The 19,431-nt window shown below is 40.4% G+C and overlaps 1 protein-coding gene across 1 annotated transcript; it reads right to left on the bottom strand.

The window, feature by feature from the left end:
- Positions 1 to 16,268: 16,268 nt before the first annotated feature.
- On the bottom strand, positions 16,269 to 17,357 carry LOC133785630 (uncharacterized). Its single transcript, XM_062224850.1, has one exon. It carries the CDS (start codon positions 17,355 to 17,357, stop codon positions 16,269 to 16,271), a length of 1,089 nt encoding a protein of 362 aa, XP_062080834.1.
- Between the last annotated feature and the right edge of the window lie 2,074 nt (positions 17,358 to 19,431).

The raw sequence follows: 19,431 nt of genomic DNA, 5'->3' as shown, positions 1-19,431 counted from the left end.
CAAAACCTCATCAATTCTCCAACTCAGAACAAAGTTTCTAAAACTCCTAAAACTTAGCTAAAAACCAAAGAAACACAGAGATTTAGGGCTAAGAATCATTACCTCAGTTGCCTCAATCGATGCTAAGCTTTTCCCCAAGAAATCCCGAGCCTAGGCTAGCCTCGATTCCTTTTAGATCGCAGAGAATTCCAATGGAATTAGGAGAAAGTGAGTATATCAAGAGAGTAAGAAAATGTTGAGAGAGTTTGAACGTTCGTGTTTTCTGTTTATGAGGTTACTTAGAGTAATTTGGGACATTACAACTATCCCATCCTTACATAAATTTCTTCCTCGAAAGTTTACCTGAACAACTCAGGATACTGATTCTACATATCTGACTCCAGCTCCCAGGTCACTTCCTCGACCTTGCTGTTCCTCCATAATACTTTGATAAAAGGTATAGACTTGCTCCTTGGGAACTTGTCCTTCATGTCTAAAATATGAACTGGATGCTCCTCATAGGATAAATTTGTCTCTAGTTCTAGATCCTCATAACTCAACACACGAGTCTCATCAGATACTGATGCATGTCATATGCCGTATCAAATTTAAATATTATTTTTTCACTTACACCAGCTACTTCAGTATCGCAGTAAATAAAGGTCGAACCCACGAGGACTATGATCAAATTATTATTCAAAATAATAAATAAACTAAAATTAGAAAGGGGTTTTAGTTTTAACAGGTGAAAACATAAAATAAAATAAATATCAAAGATTGAATAACTAAGGATATAACAATATTAAAGAAATAGTCAAGAATTACTCTCCACCTTCAACAATCAATCTATCAACAATGACGAATAATATTCCATATTCCCAATTAAACTATTAACCCACAGATAACACTTAAGCAGTCAATTATCCCAGTGTCCCTATTATACTTAATTAAAGCTAAGCGCTCTTAATTAACCCTTTTTATGTTAGGAGTGTGTCCTAAAAGCATGTAAAGACATTTGTTTTTCTGTGAATAAATAAATACAATGGTTTATTATTATTATTATTGTTATATTTAGATTGTTAAATTATTGTTTGAATAATTTTGTAAATATCAGAAAAATTTCATATTCATTATTGAGGATGTGATCTTGTATTAGTACGAGAGAATTAAGATCACATGAATGAATAAAAATAGTCAACAACAACAAATTAAAGTTATGGAATTCTTTAATTGGAGTTGTAAGTACGGTTTACTGAGTATCATAATGATACAAATAATCTAGATTCAGATTATTGATGTGGTAAGACATCTCGGTAAAGGTTTTTTATATAATATGATTATATATGACATGGACCGATATGAATTAAAGTCTTTATCCAAAAACCATTTAACAATAAAGACTTGTAATTCATATCATAACTGATGATCATTTATAGATCAACCTAAATCCTGAGTGTTCATGAACTCATGTTCATGTTTATTAAATCTTTTGATTCATTCTTTAAGGTCTCTTCAAAGAATGAGGCTAATGACTTTTGTTTTGGAGATTTAATATCATGGATGGCTGGGAACATGTATCAACAATATAGAATCTAATATTTCCTAACGGATCGTATATTAGTTCCCTTAAGGGTTAATTCTGGAACTGAATGATTTTGAGCTCAAATCTGTAATTAGATTATAGATTAATTATTCACTAGTGAATTAATGGTACTTAAGGAATAAGAAGTAAATTAGAAAGGTAAAATGGTAATTCTTCCATTCTAATTTATGAACTAATTAATTAGAGGGTTGAACTATTGTAAGATGGTTATATCAATGGACGACTTAAGAAAAGATTTCTGTAAAAGTATATCTATAACATAAAGAGTGCAATTCTGAATTTATAGTGGAGTAATATCAGAATTAATAAATTAACTATTGTAATTAAAGAGTTTAATTATTTAGTTTATTTATTGGAGCTTAATGTTATAGGTCCATGGTCCCCGAAATGGCTTAAACAATCACTGACAAAGGTAATACAAAAATGGCCAAAAAGGACTTATGTGATAAGTAAAATATTTTTCTATGTATCAAACATAATTATTGTTTAATTGTGTGTAATTAATTAATTATTTGATTTAACAAAAATATGATTAATTTTGAATGAATTTATTTTTGGGATTTTTTGTATTTAAATAATAATAAAAATTGGGAAAAATCACATGCCATCACTGGCATGTGGTACACGTGTAGCACAGTGCACAGTCACTGTGCTACACGCATAAGAGATTGTGTTGACCCTGATTTTGGGCAACTGACATGGAGTCAAAATACGCTTGACGTGGATGAATGCGTTGAAAAGAACGTAATAGCGAAAATAATAAGAACACGATATTTTATAGTGGTTCAGCCCCAAGATCTGGTAATAACCTACGTCCACTTAGATTGCTATTGATGTGGGATTCAAAGGAGTGATCAAAGAACTAGGGTTCAATGAGTTTCACTAACCTCTGAAGAACAATACAGTATGATTGATATGATAATTCTCAACTCAAACAATTTAGAAGTTAGAAAAAGAGAAAAAAGTTTGGATCCACTTCCCTGAGCCCTCTTCTTCTATTTATAAGCTCAGGGAAGATTTACATTGATTTGTTACAGATATTATTTCCTAAATAATCGGATACTCAGGAAATCATGGGAGAGAATTTCGGATTCCATCATAATTGCCTAAGATTTCCTCCGCGTGTTACGTGCCTACGACCAGACTGGTCGTATGAAGAGACCGATCGCGTAACGCCGAACATCTTCCTGGTCGATAGTCGAACACAGGCTTTGCCAGGTGTCAGTCACGTGCAATTAATTCCTGCCATGTCATTCACTTCTGATTTTTGGGATAACATTTTCCCCCAAGTTTGTTTAGTGCGACTAGTAATAAAGAAACTTAAGAGAACAACCGTTCGTCTTCCCACGTCTGTCAGAATCCCCGTGCATTTTCGAAAACTGTGACATAATTATGTCTAATCAAGTCTTTTCGGTTTCCAAAAAGGCAATCTGAGGGCTTGTCCACTTCCCCACGTTTCGAAAGTGGGAAGTGATGATTACTGCCCTTTGGCTACCCCTTTAATCTCTATAAGTAGCCTTTCTTCTTTTTCAAGAAACCTTTACCCGTCATTTTTGCCAAAATTTTCAAGAACTTGCACCAGTGTTCAGAGCTTCAAAAACCAGTCCGACGTCGTGCCGCAGGTCTTCCGCCTCAAGTTTTCATTTTCTTCCGAATCTCCTCCTTCTCTTAGGTAAGGATTCCATCCTTTAAGCTCTGTATTATGCCATGCATGCTATTTTTGTGCTCTGATATGTCTGCGTTCTTGAATAAGGTTTTTAGGGTTTTTGATATAAATCGCCTAATATTCTGCAGAAGTGCATCTTTATACCTTATATGGGTTAGATCAGTACTTTGATAGATAGAGTTTCTGATTTGGGACGTTAGGTTGTCGAAAGGTTCAACCTTTAAGCTAGACGAAAAAACTGAAATTTTTTCCTGCCCCCTAGGAGTTGAAAAAAGTTATGTCCAGAAAACGTTCCTCTTTCCCTTTTTTGTATTTATTTACCCACGTTGAAGTTAGCGTAGGATTAGGATGCTGCTGGCTATTTAGGCACGAGCAACGTTATCCCAGCTTCCCCACACTACTTCGCGGATTGTCTTATCTCCTCCATTGTCTGTTTGCAGTTCATATGCAAGACCCTTGGGGAGGAGAAAGACCTATCGAAGACGAACTCTTATCCCAACTGCTCGAAGGTGAAGAGAATCCATCCACCCTGATTCCAGAAATTCCATTCTCATGTCCTAATCCAAATCCTCCACCAGCTCCTACCCAGAAAATGGCCAGAACAAAAACCAAGGCCAGAAAAAGACGCAACCCTTCTCCAAGTCAACCTCCTGCTGATGCCCCCTCGACCAGTGGTCGAGGAGAATTCCCTCATGAGATCGAAGTTCAGGAACGTGCCCGTCCTCATCATGCCGACCAGCCGGCTGTCGAGTGGCACGTGGTTTCTCCAAGCACTGTGACCATTCATATGGTCTCCAATTATTTAACTAAGTACAATCTGACGGGGGTGACCCTAGTCAGACCTTCCGTCGACCAGTGAGCCAACCTGCCAGGGGGGCTTATAGCGCCTGGTCGAGATACCATATCGAGGCGGGTGCCACCTTGCCTCTGCATTCATTTTTCCAAGGGGTGGCTAATTACTTCGGGGTGGCCCCTTTTCAGATTCCCCCGAACGGATATAGGATGCTGACCACGCTCTATATCCTTTATAAACTCAAAAAATGGCCAGCCCCCTCTCCTCATGAGGTCAATTATCTATTTGACCTTAAGTCCAACCCCAACCAAGATGGTACGGGGTTCTTCCATTTTTTCCATTAGGAGACCGGACGCACGTTTCTGTCCGAGACCACCCATATCTCCAATGTGGGGAAGTATCATCTAGAATACTTTCTCACACCTGACATTGCTGCGGACAACCTGGCATTCGCCTGAGGAGGTAAGGGGAATAACGAGCCTTAAACCAGTAGTTCTTGCCCTTTAAATTTTTTCTTGTCATAATACTTTGTTGTTCCACTGTACTCCAGGTCCATGGTTGCGCCCGACCCCCACTCCAGGAATGGAGTCGAGGGCAGCACTCTTAGCCAGTATGTCCAATGCTGCTAAGAGTGTGAAAAACTTGATCACTGAGGCTAACCTTAGGTTGGCTGGCCTTAAGGGCTCCCCTCCTACGACCAGCGAACCTGCGGCGGATGGTGTCCATGCTGGCGTGGGATGCGAGTAGGGTCCCGAGCAGCAACCTCAGTCATCCCCTCCTAGGAGGAGGCCAACTGGGGTTATAATCAGGGAACCTGCTGCTCCCCACCGAGCAGCAGAACCGTCAGTCCCCAAGGGCAAGGGGAAACAAAAGGCTGTTGAGCTTGCCGAACAGTCTGACGACTCGTCGGATGTATACGGTACACCATTTTTGTTTTTAAATAACTTGCCCATTCCCATCCACCTGTTTGATGGGGATGGCAACTTTAGGAACGCCCCTTCTTTAAATTCAGATTTCTTCCAAGAACTAGGTAGTTCAGTAGATAATGTTACGACCAGTAAGTGTAGCTCGGGTACCTTACTTTTGCAGCTCTTATACTCTAACCTTTGTTTCTCCGCGATCCTTTAATCTCATCGTTTGAAATATCATTCTTTGTGCAGGCATGGACTCCGGAGACTTCTTTGCACACTACCAAGCTGCTGCCGAAGCTTCTGCCCCGAAGAAGGACAGCAAAAGAGCTCGTGGGGAAAGTAGCAAGACCCCTTCGAAGAAGGCCCGAACAGAAGATGCTCCCATCGACGCCCCCTCCAAAGAGGACTTAACACACCCGCCTGCCCCCAAGCAACAAACTCCCACGCCTGCCAACCCTCGACCTTCCTCAAGGGCCACAGATAAAGAGACCACGGACCAATTGTCCGAAGGCTCCCTGCCCAGCCACATAGTTGGCATGGCCAGGGAGAGATTATATCGGCTCTCCAAGCATAAACACGCCCAGGTCACCATCACTGACACTGCCATGATGGATATCAATGAAATCATTAACAGGGGGCTGAACGAGATAGTCAGTGTAAGTCGTCTTTCGCTGCTTTGTCATTTATGCTAAGCTTCCTTTCTTAACTCATTTTTTCTTCAGGGGTTCTTGTCCTTGACTGCCAGCTGGCGTCGATCTGGGGCAATGGTCTCTCTCGAGAGGAACTTTGACTCCAGGCTTGCCCAGGCCACGCAAGCGCTTGAGGATGAGAAGGCTAAGCTGATTGAGGAGAACAAGGAGCTGGCTAAGTTGAACGAGCAGCTATGCGAGGACCAATCCACTCTTACCCGAGAGCTTCAGGAGAGTGAAGCGGCCTGGAACAAAGCCATCGATGAGCGGCACAAATGGAAGGAGAACTGCAAAATCAACTCCCAAGAGTGCATACAGCTCACACTCGACCTGACCGCCAGCAAGGAAGAGGTAAAGAAGCTTGAGGAACTGGTGCGCGAGCTTGAGGAGGACAGAGTTAAAACTCTGAAGAAGTATAAGGAAGCCACCTTCCTTTGCTTCTATGACTTCTGGAAGCACAATCGGGAGGCAGACATTAGCTATCTCTCCGAGCAGTTGCAAAAGACGCTGATGATGCAGTGCATTGCTCGGTTGGAGGTAGAAGAGAAAGCCAAGGCCCAAACTCCTGCTGTTGTGGCTAAACCTCTGGCTGATCAAAATGCTCCTAATCCAGAAGACCCTCCTGCCCCCCAGCAAAATTAATATTTATTTTTTTTCTTTTTTCGCCTTATGGCCCACGGGTCTTTTTGTAAAGACAATCTTTTTTTATTTTATTGTTGCGAGGGCAGCTCTTTTGCTTATACTTGAACAATTACATCCGAGCAGCACTGCTTGCGGTGTAAAGGTCTTTATTCCTTTTAATTCTATTTTTACATCCGAGCACTAATGCTCGCGGTGTAAACGTTTGCCTTTTATATTATAATCTTTTATTATAATACCCGTTCGTATGACCGAACTTAGCATAACCTCATATCCGTAGGCTAAGGAAAATGGGGTATGACTTGTCGCTGTTCGGTGAGAAGTTCTATACGACCAGAGGACTTCAGGCAGCTACTCTGGCCATGCTCCTTTAGCGTCTTCAAGCCTCTTCTTCAGAGTGTCCTTAAGAGTTTTATTCACGGCCTCGACCTGCTCGTTTGCTTGGGGATGCGCAACTGAAGAAAAGCTTTTAATAACCCCGTGTCTTTCGCAGAAGTCGGTGAATAAGTCGCTGTCAAATTGGGTTCCATTGTCTCAAACTATCTTTCGAGGCAAACCATACCGGCAAACAATGTTCTTGATGACAAAGTCAAGAACTTTCTTGGTCGTTATGGTAGCGAGTGGTTTAGCTTCGACCCATTTGGTGAAGTAATCTACTGCCACAACTGCGTACTTTACTCCGCCTTTTCCCGTTGGCAGGGATCCAATTAAATCTATCCCCCATACCGCAAAAGGTCACAGACTCTGCATCTGTTTCAACTCGTTTGGAGCTGCTCGTGGAATTTTGGAGAACCTTTGACATTTATCGCATCTTCATACAAACTCCATTGAATCTTCGTTCATAGTTGGCCAGAAGTAACCTTGCCTTAGTATCTTTTTTGCCAAACTCTGCCCCCCAGTGTGATCCCTGCAGAAGCCTTCATGCACCTCTTTCATTAGTTCCTTGGCTTTTTCTGGTGTAACACACCTGAGTAGTGGCATGGAATATCCTCTCCGGTACATAACACCATCGACCAGTATGTACCTAGCGGCCTGCCTTTGTAGAGTTCTGGCCTTGTTTCTATCTGATGGTAATACACCTTTTGTCAGATACTCCAAGTAAGGCGCCATCCATGTATTCTCCATTCGAATTTCCATACTGGCTTCTATTGCTTGGATGCTTGGCTCACTCAATCTTTCTACTGGCACAATGTTCAAAGTGTCAGCATCTTTCGCGCTCGCGAGTTTAGCTAAGGCATTTGCATTTGAATTCTGATCCCGTGGTATTTGCTGGAGGGTATACTTCGTGAACTGGGCTAGCAGGTCTTTAGTTTTATTCAAGTAGGCTACCATTTTTAAGCCTCGCGCTTGATATTCCCCTAGAACTTGATTCACCACCAGCTATGAATCGCTGTAAATATCAAGCGTCTTTACGCCCATGTCTTTGGCCATTCTCAGTCCAGCGAGGAGCGCTTCGTATTCGGCTTCATTATTTGACACAGTGAAGTCGAACCTAATGGCACAGTGAAATCGATGCCCTTCCAGCGTTATCAATATCACTCCCGCTCCAGCGTGGGATTCGTTGGACGATCCATCCGTGAATAACTTCCACGAAGGAGCTTTCTCTTGAGGCTCAGGAGCACTAGGCTGTTCGCACTGCTCGCTGTCTGGGAGTTCTGTGAACTCTGCAATAAGATCAGCCAAGACTTGTCCTTTTACTGCTGCTCGTGGTGAATATGTGATATCGAACTGCCCTAGTTCGACTGCCCATTTTAATAATCGCCCAGCCGCCTCCGGTTTTTGGAGGACTTGCCGAAGGGGCTGGTCGGTTAGCACTGTGATAGGATGGGCTTGAAAGTAAGGGAGTAGCTTTCTTGAGGCCAGGATTGAGCAATATGCTAACCTTTCAATGGGTGGATATCTCAGTTCTGCCCCGATCAGCCTCTTGCTAACATAGTAAACCGCTTTTTGTACGCCTTCTTCCTCTCGTACTAGTACCGCGCTTGCAGCAACTTCAGTGATCGCCAGGTAAATAAACAAAGTTTCTCCTTCGATTGGCTTTGATAAAATGGGAGGCTGTGCCATATGGGCTTTCAAGGCCTAGAAAGCTTGCTCACAGTCTCCTGTCCATTCAAACTTCTTATTGCCCCTAAGTAGATTGAAGAAAGGGACGCATTTGTCTGTTGACTTTGAAATAAATCTACTTAGGGCTGTGATTCTCCTGGTTAAACTTTGTACATCTTTGATCCTTTCTGGCGATTTCATGTCGATCAGGGCTTTTATCTTGTCAGGATTGGCCTCGATTCCTCTTGAGTTTACAATGAACCCCAAAAACTTCCCTGATCCAACTTCGAAGGAACATTTGAGGGGGTTTAGCTTCATCTGGTATTCGTTCAATACATCAAAGCACTCTTGTAAATCCTTCACATGTCCTTCTGCCTTTTTAGACTTTACCACCATGTCGTCCACGTATACCTCCATGTTTATCCCGATCAATTCTTTAAACATGTGGTTAACTAACCGCTGGTAAGTCGCACCTGCGTTTTTCAGTCCGAAGGGCATTACTTTGTAACAGTATAAGCCTGTATCGGTCTGAAAGCTGGTGTGATTCTCGTCAGGGGGATGCATGCTAATCTGATTGTAGCCTGAATTTGCATCCATGAAGGAGAGGATCTCGTGTTCTGCAGTAGCATCGATCAGCTGGTCGATTCTTGGGAGTGGGAAGCAATCCTTTGGGAAGGCTTTATTGAGGTCTGTGAAATCCACACAAGTTCGCCATTTGCCGTTAGGCTTGGGAACCAACACTGGATTGGAGACCCACGATGGATAATATGCTACCCTGATGAACCCATTCTCCTTTAATCTTTCGACTTCTTCTTTTAAGGCTCTCGACCGATCTTTATCGAGCAGCCTTCCTTTTTGCTGCACGGGTGGAAAAGTCTTATCTACATTCAGGACATGGCTGATAACTACAGGGTCTATCCCAGCCATGTCTTTGTGTGACCAGGCAAAGACTTCCTGGTTCCTCCGCAAAAATTCCACCAGTGTATGCTTCGTGGTTGGTTCTAAGTTTTTCCCGACCTTTACGACTCTGGTCGGGTCTTTTTCGTCGAATTGGACCTCTTCCAGGTCCTCGACGGGTCCAACATTTTCTTCAAAATCCCCAAAGTGAGGATCTAGATCTCTATCCTCACTTTGGGCAGCACCCTATTTGGTGACTTCATCACCGGATTGGGCTTGTGTATCGATCGCCATCTGCAACTTATCTGAGGTAGTGCTCTTTGATGTTCCCTTTTTCACCTTTGTGATTGAGGCGTTGTAGCATTCTCTGGCTTCCCTCTGGTTCCCCAACACGCGTCCTACCCCTGCGTCTATCAGGAACTTCATGGCTAAGTGCCACATAGAGATGACGGCCCGTAGATCAACCAGTATGGGCCTTCCAATGACGGCATTGTACGCCGAGGGACAATCGACTACTACAAAAGTAGCGAGTAATGTTCTGGTAGCAGGCGCTGTACCTGTCATCACTGGTAGTCTGATCGATCCGGGGGGGGGGGGGGGGCGAGTCCCTCACCATAGAAGTCGTATATTGTTTGGTTGCAGGGCTCCAGGTCCTTAACGGACAATTTCATGCGTTCCAACGAAGACTTATACAGGATATTCACCGAACTTCCTGTATCGACTAGCACTCTCTTCACCATCATGTTGGCCATTTGGATATCCACGACCAGCGGATCGGAATGTGGAAACCGGACATGATGGGCATTGCTATCAGAGAAGGTTATTTCGCCCTTTTCTGACCGAGCCTTTTTTGGCGCGCGGTCCTCCACAGTCATCATCTCGTTGTCCTGGTCATGGCGCATAGTCCGAGCGTATCATTCCCTGGACTTTCCACAGTCCGAGCATATCATTCCCTCGTCGTGGTTAATAGTGTGCCAGTCACGGGGGCAGGCTGCAAAGGTGGCGAGAGTTGGCGCGTGGGCGCCTGCTCGTTACCACCTGGAGCTTCTCGTTGGGAATTTCCCGAGGCCCGTACGTATCTTCTCAAGTGCCCTTGTCTAATAAGGAACTTGATTTCGTCTTTTAACTGGTTGCATTCGTTGGTGTCATGTCCGTAGTCGTTATGATAACGACAGAACTTGGAAGTGTCTCTTTTTGAAATGTCCTTTCGAATGGGGGCAGGGCTTTTTGTAAGGCACACTGGAACTCGTGGCCTGATAAACCTCCCCCCGAGACTCCACTAGGGCAGTGTAGTTAGTGAGCCGAGGTTCATAACGATTACCCTTGGCTCGTTTGTTGTTGGAGGTGGAAGGCTCATTGTGTGGTCGTATTCCACCATTCTTGCCATTGCCGTTACCATTCCCGTTGCCTTTGCCGTTTCTGTTAGGTTTGGACCCATTGGCAGCTTTGGCGGGCTCGGCTGCTTTCTTATCCTTACCTGAGGGCTTTCCATCGCCGACAATGGTATCTTCGAGCTTGATGTACCGATCAGCCCGGTCCAAGAATTCCTGGGTAGTTCTAACTCCATCTTTGCGGAGGCTCTTCCAGAGGGGGGAGCAACGCCTAACCCCTGCGGTTATGGCCATCACTTTGCCTTCATCCCCCACTATTTTCACTCCAGCTGCTGCTCGCATAAAGCGTTGGATGTAGTCCTTCAGCAATTCTCCATCCTGCTGGCGAATTTCAACCAGCTGGTTTGCCTCGGTCGGGTGCACACGACCTGCGTAAAACTGTCTGTAAAACTCCCTTACGAATATCTCCCAGGAAACTATGCTTGCAGGAGGGAACTTAAAAAACCACTTCTGCGCGGCATCAGAAAGCGTTTCAGGGAAGATCCTGCACCGAGCGTCTTCGGACACTTTCTGAATGTCCATTTGTATCTCAAACTTATTGACGTGAGATACTGGGTCACCGTACCCATCAAAGTTCGGAAGCATAAGCATTTTTATCTTGCTAGGAGTCTCTGCCATCACTATCCTCTGGACGAAAGGAGTGCCTTTCCTCCTGTCGTGGTCGATATGAGATGTTCTTCCCCCGACCAGCTGTTGTACTGCCTGGTTGAGGGCATCTATCTGGGCCTGTACATCGACAAGAATCGATGTGGCCTCTGTTGCTGGGGGAATGTTCTCGCCATGTCGCTCGCAGTGATCGTTGAGTACATCTCTCAAGTCCTCATCTCTTCTCCGCTGCTCGCTAGCTCCGAGCCGGTTGAAGACATTATTTTGCCTAGGCTACCTCCCAGCATCCCGTCTATTAGGTTGGTCATCTTGAGGTATCTGGCTCCTGCCTCCACCTCTTCCTTCATTCCTCCAACCGGCATTTACTTTTCCTGAGTCGGCTTCATTATAACCATGGCCATCTCTGAATCTTGACTGGCTATGGTGGGATCGACTGTTCCCTCGATTTCCATCCCGGGCTGAAGTGTCCTGAGCGTTAGAGGGTGGCCTACGCTGGTCGTTATGTCCTCGTGCATTATCATGCCGTGGGGGACCCCGGACTGCAGAGCCTAACTCCGAGTTTCTCCTGTTACCAGGAGGATACTGACCTCTATTCGACAGGTTCAGCTCATCCCCCCTGTGGCGTCTAGGACTGCGAGGCTGATGCTCAGTCCTATTCTGCCTCTGATGCCGGGGATTGTCGCGACCAGCTTGGGATGGAGGTTATGCCTCAAGGTCCAGTGGGACATCGTCATGGGGCACCTAAGGTTGTTCGGGCCTTTGCGGGCTCGAGGGTTGGATAGGTGGGCTAGGATTAGGACCCCTTTGCGTTGGTCCATTTGCTGGTTGATCAGGCTGCGAGGCAGGTGCAGCCTAATTCCTAGCCAATTGCAAGGCTGCCTCGAGGGCTGCCATGGCTTCGCTCTGGCGGCGGTCCATCTCCGCCTGCCTCTCGCTTAACTCCACACGCTGCCGTTCGATTTCTTGCTGCTTCCGCACCATGATTTCGGCAGCGCTTTCTTGGCTGGCCCTCAGATTGGCCAGCTCTTCATGCAACGCCCCTAGAGTACTCTTCAGCGTTGCGTCATCCATTTCTTCCTCCTCAAAGTCCAAATGTGGCTCGTCCTCAGCCACGCTTGCAGGAGGAGGAGGAGGCGGGTTTGATGGTGCAGCGGCGGCCGCCTGTCCAGTTTTCCTTGCAGTTTTCGCCATTGGTTTTCTCAACGGTGATAAATCAAGCTCTCAATGAAAGCACCAGAATGTTGACCCTGATTTTGGGCAACTGACATGGAATCAAAATACGCTTGACGTGGATGAATGCGTTGAAAATAACGTAATAGCGAAAATAATAAGAACACGATATTTTATAGTGGTTCGGCCCCAGGATCTGGTAATAACCTACGTCCACTTAGATTGCTATTGATGTGGGATTCAAAGGAGTGATCAAAGAACTAGGGTTCAATGAGTTTCACTAACCTCTAAAGAACAATACAATATGATTGATATGATAATTCTCAACTCAAACAACTTAGAAGTTAGAAAAAGAGAAAAAAGTTCGGATCCACTTCCCTGAGCCCTCTTCTTCTATTTATAAGCTCAGGGAAGATTTACATTGATTTGTTACAGATATTATTTCCTAAATAATCGGATACTCAGGAAATCATGGGAGAGAATTTCGGATTCCATCATAACTGCCTAAGATTTCCTCCGCGTGTTACGTGCCTACGACCAGACTGGTCGTATGAAGAGACCGATCGTGTAACGCCGAACATCTTCCTGGTTGATTGTCGAACACAGGCTTTGCCAGGTGTCAGTCACGTGCAATTAATTCCTGCCATGTCATTCACTTCTGATTTTTGGGATAACAGATTGTGATCAGTTTCTAGGTTTCACAATTTTAGTTATTTAAATATTAAATAAATAATGAGATATTGTAATTTGATTAAAATATTATTATTTAAACAAAAATCTGATAACTGATTATTTATTTTCAAATTGTTTAAAATAACTAAGATTTTATTTTAATATATTGGATATATTAAATATAGGATATCGGTTTTTTAGAACGTAACTTTTCAGGGATAGAAAAATATCTAGAAATCTCTCTCAGAGAAAGAGAACAGTGACACAAACAAAAGTCATTGTTCTTCACAAAACCTAGGTCCAAACTTTATCAGCTCTCATGTGTTGAGAACATCTGATAAATAGTTTTTTTTTTCCTATTGTTTGTATAGCGAGCCCACACTCGTTCTTTGTGTGCTGAGAACATTTTGGAAGATCTTGGTGTGGGATCTCAAGGATTTATCCATACAAAAAGATAGCAGCAAAGGAAGGACCTGAGGTAATTTTTCTATTCATGTCTTTGATTCAATACATATATGCATGTGAAGAAGTACATCTAGAAATCTTATGGGATTAAACTAACAATTTGATTGTTGTTTCGCTGCATATAATCTCTGATTTGATCAATAAAAACTAACATTTTACCCATCAATAAACCCATTAAGCATGCGATCTATTTAACCTAGTAAAAGCATTACACTTTGTGGAAACAAGTTAATCTAGGCAACAAATTCATTAAGCATGCAATTCATTTAACCTAGGTTCTACTTTTCATCACAATCAAAGTACCCGTCACAATACTCTAATTGCAATTTATCACTCTACTTAGAATCCTAAACTATTATGTGAATAGGAATCCTAAGATGATAGTAGAATAATGAAAAACCCTAATTGGTTGGCCACCTAACAAGATCTCACATGATTCATAACATTCAAATAGACAAATAGAAGCAATTTAATACAAGGGAATAGAAGGAATAAAATTCATCAATGCATTCAAGATCTCATGCCTAGGGTTTTGAAATAACCCTCAACTATAAATAAAACTACTCCATAATAACATTCATATTCATAAACATAAATATTCAATGAAAATAAAAGAGTTTTGAGAAGAAAGAAAAACTAGATTGAAAAAATATAGATGATGATGTTTTTTCTCCTCCTCTACTGCTCAAGCCTCTAAAATTCGCAATCCAAAGTTGTATTCAAAGTTAACCCTAATCCCTTTTATAGCCCACCAAAAATTACATTTAAAAATTGAAATTTAAGGAAAAAATTGAACGCTGGTCGCGACCAGTGTTTCTTGGCGGTCGCGCCCACTAGAAAATGTATTTTCCCGAAAATCGGGCTCCGACCGTGGCCTAGGACATTTCTGGCCATGGCCACTACATTTTGTCCCCCAGGCCACGACCTGGAATAAGGTTGGCCGCAACCGTAGCATTTTTTTTCCCTTTTTCAGTTTTCTTTTGCTGCAGCGGCTGAAAGTATATTAAGTATAACTTCCTCGATATAACTCAAAATTGAACAATTAAAAAATATATGGAAAGCTAAAAAAAAGATCTAAAACTTATATTTCTAGGTATATTTCCAAAAGAGTATTGGAAAATTATCAAAATCAAGTGTAAATTTCAGACTTGTAATTCCGAGCTTAACCATTGCTTGTACATCATCCTAAATTCATTCGTTTTCATCCAAATGTCTTGGAAATACTAAAAACACAAAATATACTAATTAAACATATATAAATAAATAATCAAGTGCATAATCATAGAAGAATAATGAATTAAAAATAGACAAATTCAGTACTTATCAAATTCCCCCACAATTGACATTTGCTTGTCCTCGAGCAAACAAAATAAAAACTAAACACATAAGCAATGGTTTTGTCGAAAGCGTTATTTGTCTCATATATTGATCAACCAAATACGTTATAAGAAAAATTCAAATTCCACATTCCTCAGAATTTCAACTCAATGTCTAGTCACCACTTAAACTCGATCTATTTATAATTATGCACAATTAAACCTACCAAAACACAATCATTTGAATCACTTTATAGATATTAATAAATTGTTCTCCACTAATATAAACACACATAATTAAAAATCAAAAGGTCTTTAAAAGCTTGTAATGTAAGGCTAAGGTTGAAGGTAGATGAAAAAGGAATATTTAAGCTTAAATCACACCATAGCCTATATTTTTTTTTATTCTCTAGATCTTGCCACAAATTTCCCATACAATTCAAGAAAATACATAATCTTTCTATTTTTTCTTTCCACATTGATCTTACTATTTCCCCCACACTTATACTTTTGCAATACTTTTTTTTTTCTTCATATTTCTCAATGCAGATTTTTTTATATTTTTTTTTCTTTTCAATTAAATTCATTGGAAGAAATAGTAGATCATATACTTTCACATTATAATCCAACAAACCAATACAACTTCCCATTCTTACAATCCATAATCCAACCCACCAAATCAAACAATCATATAAAACTATGGTGTAATGGGTCACAAAAATGATAAAATTTTTAAGCTACAAAGGTTTAGATATTGGCTTATAAAAGAAAAATATTAGTCATTATGGCTCAAAAATGGGAAACTAGGATATTCAATTTCATAGGTAAGCTTGAAAGGCTCAAACGATCCAATGAACATGCCTTAATCATCTTCCTAATTATGTGTACTTAGGATTTCGCCTCAAACAATTAATCAATTGTTTCTAGAGTGGTCAAGACTATATATAAGTAATAGCATGCATAAATATCTCCAAACAATAGTGAAAAAGTAAATCTAATTGTACACACATTATGTTTAAAAATCTAAGATCAAACTTAAGTAACAACCACTCAAGAGTTAAGCACATAATTCATGCAGAATTCATCAATTTCCTAGACATATTCTTATCTCAATCAGAAGTTTTATCATTGACAAACAATTTTCAACATAACCATGCTTATAAAAACCTAAAAACAAAAATTAAAAAAAATGACACTATGAAGAACTAAACAACAAAAACACAAATAACAACTAAAGAAATGACAAATAAAAATAAAACAGGTAGTTTTCCCTTCCCCTGCACTTAATTTATGCATTGTCCTCAAGGCATATACTAAATAAATAAAATAAAAAATCAATGAAAAATAAAAAGATAAGGGTAAGAAAAACTCCCACAAGTTTTCTTTGTTTAATGTCGTTAGCTCGACTGAATGATGTGGTCATAATTTTTATGGTGGGTCATTTAACAGAACATTCTTCCTCTTGTACATATCAATAGAATTCAACATATCAAACTGCATAACTTCTCCATCGAATGTCATTGTAAGTACCCATACTTTGACATCCATCTTTGTACTTGTAATCAGTAGGAATGGCCTACCAAATTGAACCTGCACCAAAACATCTTCAACTACCCTTAGGGGATAAGCATTAGTGTGATTAGCCAATCGAATAATAACACTAGTTTCTTTTAATAACCCCAGATTTAAAGAAGCAAAAATAGAATAAAATATAACATTAATAAATTCTCCTAAATCTATCATACAATGATCAAACATGGTTTTACCGATAATGTACGGATTTATAAACATCCTAAGGTCTTGACACTTGGGTAGCAACTTCCTTTGGAGAATATCATAAACATTCTCCCACACACTTATCTTTTTATCACCCTTCAGCTTCCTTTTATTTTTGGACAACTCCTTAAGAAGCTTAGCATATGGTGGTACTTGTTTAATGGTTGTAAGGAGTGAAATATTGATTTTAAGGATCACCTGATTTTCCTCCTCATTCTTAAATTTTGTCAATCTACTCAGAAAAAGAGGAATAGGGACATACGATCTGACAGTTGGTTTGTGTAGCATGTTCTGTGATGATGGACCAACTGACGTGAAAATTTCGATCTCCAATGGGGAAGATGCTTCTGGGGTTGAATTGTTGATTTCTTGAGTTGGAATTAGATCAAATGTTATGTATGGATAAGGTGGTGTGTCAAGTTGTGGACCACTTTGAAGAGTTAGGGTACCATCATTCTCTATTGGATTACTCTCTAATTCTGTGGGTAATTCTCCAATATTCTCAACCTCAAGATTATTCAATGATGTAGCAATTTGTCCCATAGTACTCTCAAAATTCTTGAGGGACGCTTTTGTACTCTGAATAATAACTTGGGTCTGTATAGTTGAAGCCACCAAAGTTTTTAGCATATCTAAAATTGATGGTTCCTGATCTTGTGACATTCCTGCAGGAGGTTGTTGAGGAAAAGGCCCATAAGCTTGCTCTGATATCTGTTGAAGTAGGAGATTGCTGGCATTCATCACATTGATGAGATCTGAATATTGTGGCGTGAACTCATTGTATTCTCATTGAGAGTAGTAATTTGACTCAATATATTGATTTCCACCATAGAAAGTATTAGAATATTCCTCCCATTATGAATTGTAATTGCTATAATCGGAGTCATATCTATTCATTTAAGGATCATAACAATGTTGATAGTACATTGCCATGTCTCAAACAGAGTTCAATGCAAGCCCTAAAAGCATCAACCACAACTAATCGATCAAGTTAGTACAAAGAAAAAAAATGAATAACAAATAAAATAAAATAGTCCCTGGCAACAGCGCCAAAAATTTGATGCGTGTCGTATGCTGTATCAAATTAAAAAAAAAAAATCACTTACACCAGCTACTTCAGTATAGCAGTAAATAAGGGTCGAACCCACGGGGACTATGATCAAATTATTATTCAAAATAATAACTAAACTAAAATTAGAAAGGGGTTTTAGTTTTAACAGGTGAAAACATAAAATAAAATAAATATAAAGATTGAATAACTAAGGATATAACGATATTAAAGAAATAGTCAAGAATTACTCTACAACTTCTACAATCAATCTATCAACAATGACGAATAATATTCCTTATTCCCAATTAAACTGTTAACCCACAAATAACACTTAAGTAGTCAATTATCCCAGTTTCCCTATTATACTTAATTAAAGCTAAGTGCTCTTAATTAACCATTTTTACCCAGCAATAAACCCATTAAGCATGCGACCTATTTAACCTAGTAAAAGCATTACACTTTGTGGAAATAGATTAATCTAGGCAACAAATTCATTAAGCATGCAATTCATTTAACCTAGGTTTTATTTTTCACCACAATCAAAATACCCGTCACAATACTCTAATTGTAATTTATCACTCTACTTAGAATCCTAAACTATTAGGTGAATAGAAATCCTAAGATGATAGTAGAATAATGAAAAACCCTAATTAGTTGGCCACCTAACATGATCTCACAAGATTCATAAAATTCAAATAGAAAAATAGAAGCAATTTAATACAAGGGAATAGAAGGAATAAAATTCATCAATGCATTCAAGATCCCATGTCTAGGGTTTTGAAATAACCCTCAACTAGAAAGAAAACTACTCCATAATTATATTCATATTCATAAACATAAATATTCAATGAAAATAAAAGACTTTTGAGAAGAAAGAAAAACTAGATTGAAGAATATAAATGATGATGTTTTTTCTCCTCCTCTGCTGCTTTAGCCTCTAAAATTTGCAATCCAAAGTTAACCCTAATCCCTTTTATAGCCCACCAAAAATTACATTTAAAAATTGAAATTTAAGGAAAAAAAATCAATTGCTGGCCACGACCAGTGTTTCTTGGCAGCCGCGACCACTAGAAAATGTATTTTCCAGAAAGTCGGGCTTCGGCGGCGGCCTAGGACATTTCTGGCTGTAGCCATTACGTTCTGTCCCCCAAGCCGCAACCTAGAATAAGGCTGGCTGCGGCTGTAGCAATTTTTCCCATTTTTCAGTTTTCTTCTGCTGCAGCGAATGAAAGTATTTTAAGCATAACTTCCTCGATATAACTCAAAATTGAACGATTCAATAGCTTTGGAAAGCTAAGAAAAAGATCTAAAACGTATATTTCTAGGTATATTTCCAAAAGAGTATTGGAAAATTATCAAAAACAAGTATAAAGTTTCAGACTTGTAATTATTAGCTTAACCATTGCTTGTAAAACATCCCAAATTCATTCGTTTTCATCCAAATATCTTGCAAATGCTAAAATCACAAAATATACTAATTAAACACATATATATAAATGATCAAATGCATAATCATAGAAGAATAATGAATTAAAAATAGACAAATTCAGTACTTATCAAATACATACTTCCACAACATCGAAATATGAAATACGTTGTTCATGCTAGACAATGTCGGGGGTAAGGACAACCTATAGGCTACTTGACCAATCCTCTTGAGGATCTCAAATGGTCCAAAAAACCTAGGGCTTAGCTTGCCCTTCTTCCCAAACTGCTTCACCCCTCTCAATGGAGAAACGTAGAGGAAGACATGGTCCCCAGCTT

The sequence above is a fragment of the Humulus lupulus genome, chromosome 6, assembly GCF_963169125.1.
Source record: "Humulus lupulus chromosome 6, drHumLupu1.1, whole genome shotgun sequence".
Taxonomy (NCBI): domain Eukaryota; kingdom Viridiplantae; phylum Streptophyta; class Magnoliopsida; order Rosales; family Cannabaceae; genus Humulus; species Humulus lupulus.
Note: the sequence above shows the minus strand (reverse complement) of the source record. Positions and strands in the feature narration are given on the sequence as shown.

What these genes read in the sequence shown, in the direction of transcription:
- LOC133785630 (XM_062224850.1), bottom strand. Translation starts at nt 17,357, where the DNA reads ATGAATGCCAGCAATCTCCTACTTCAACAGATATCAGAGCAAGCTTAT.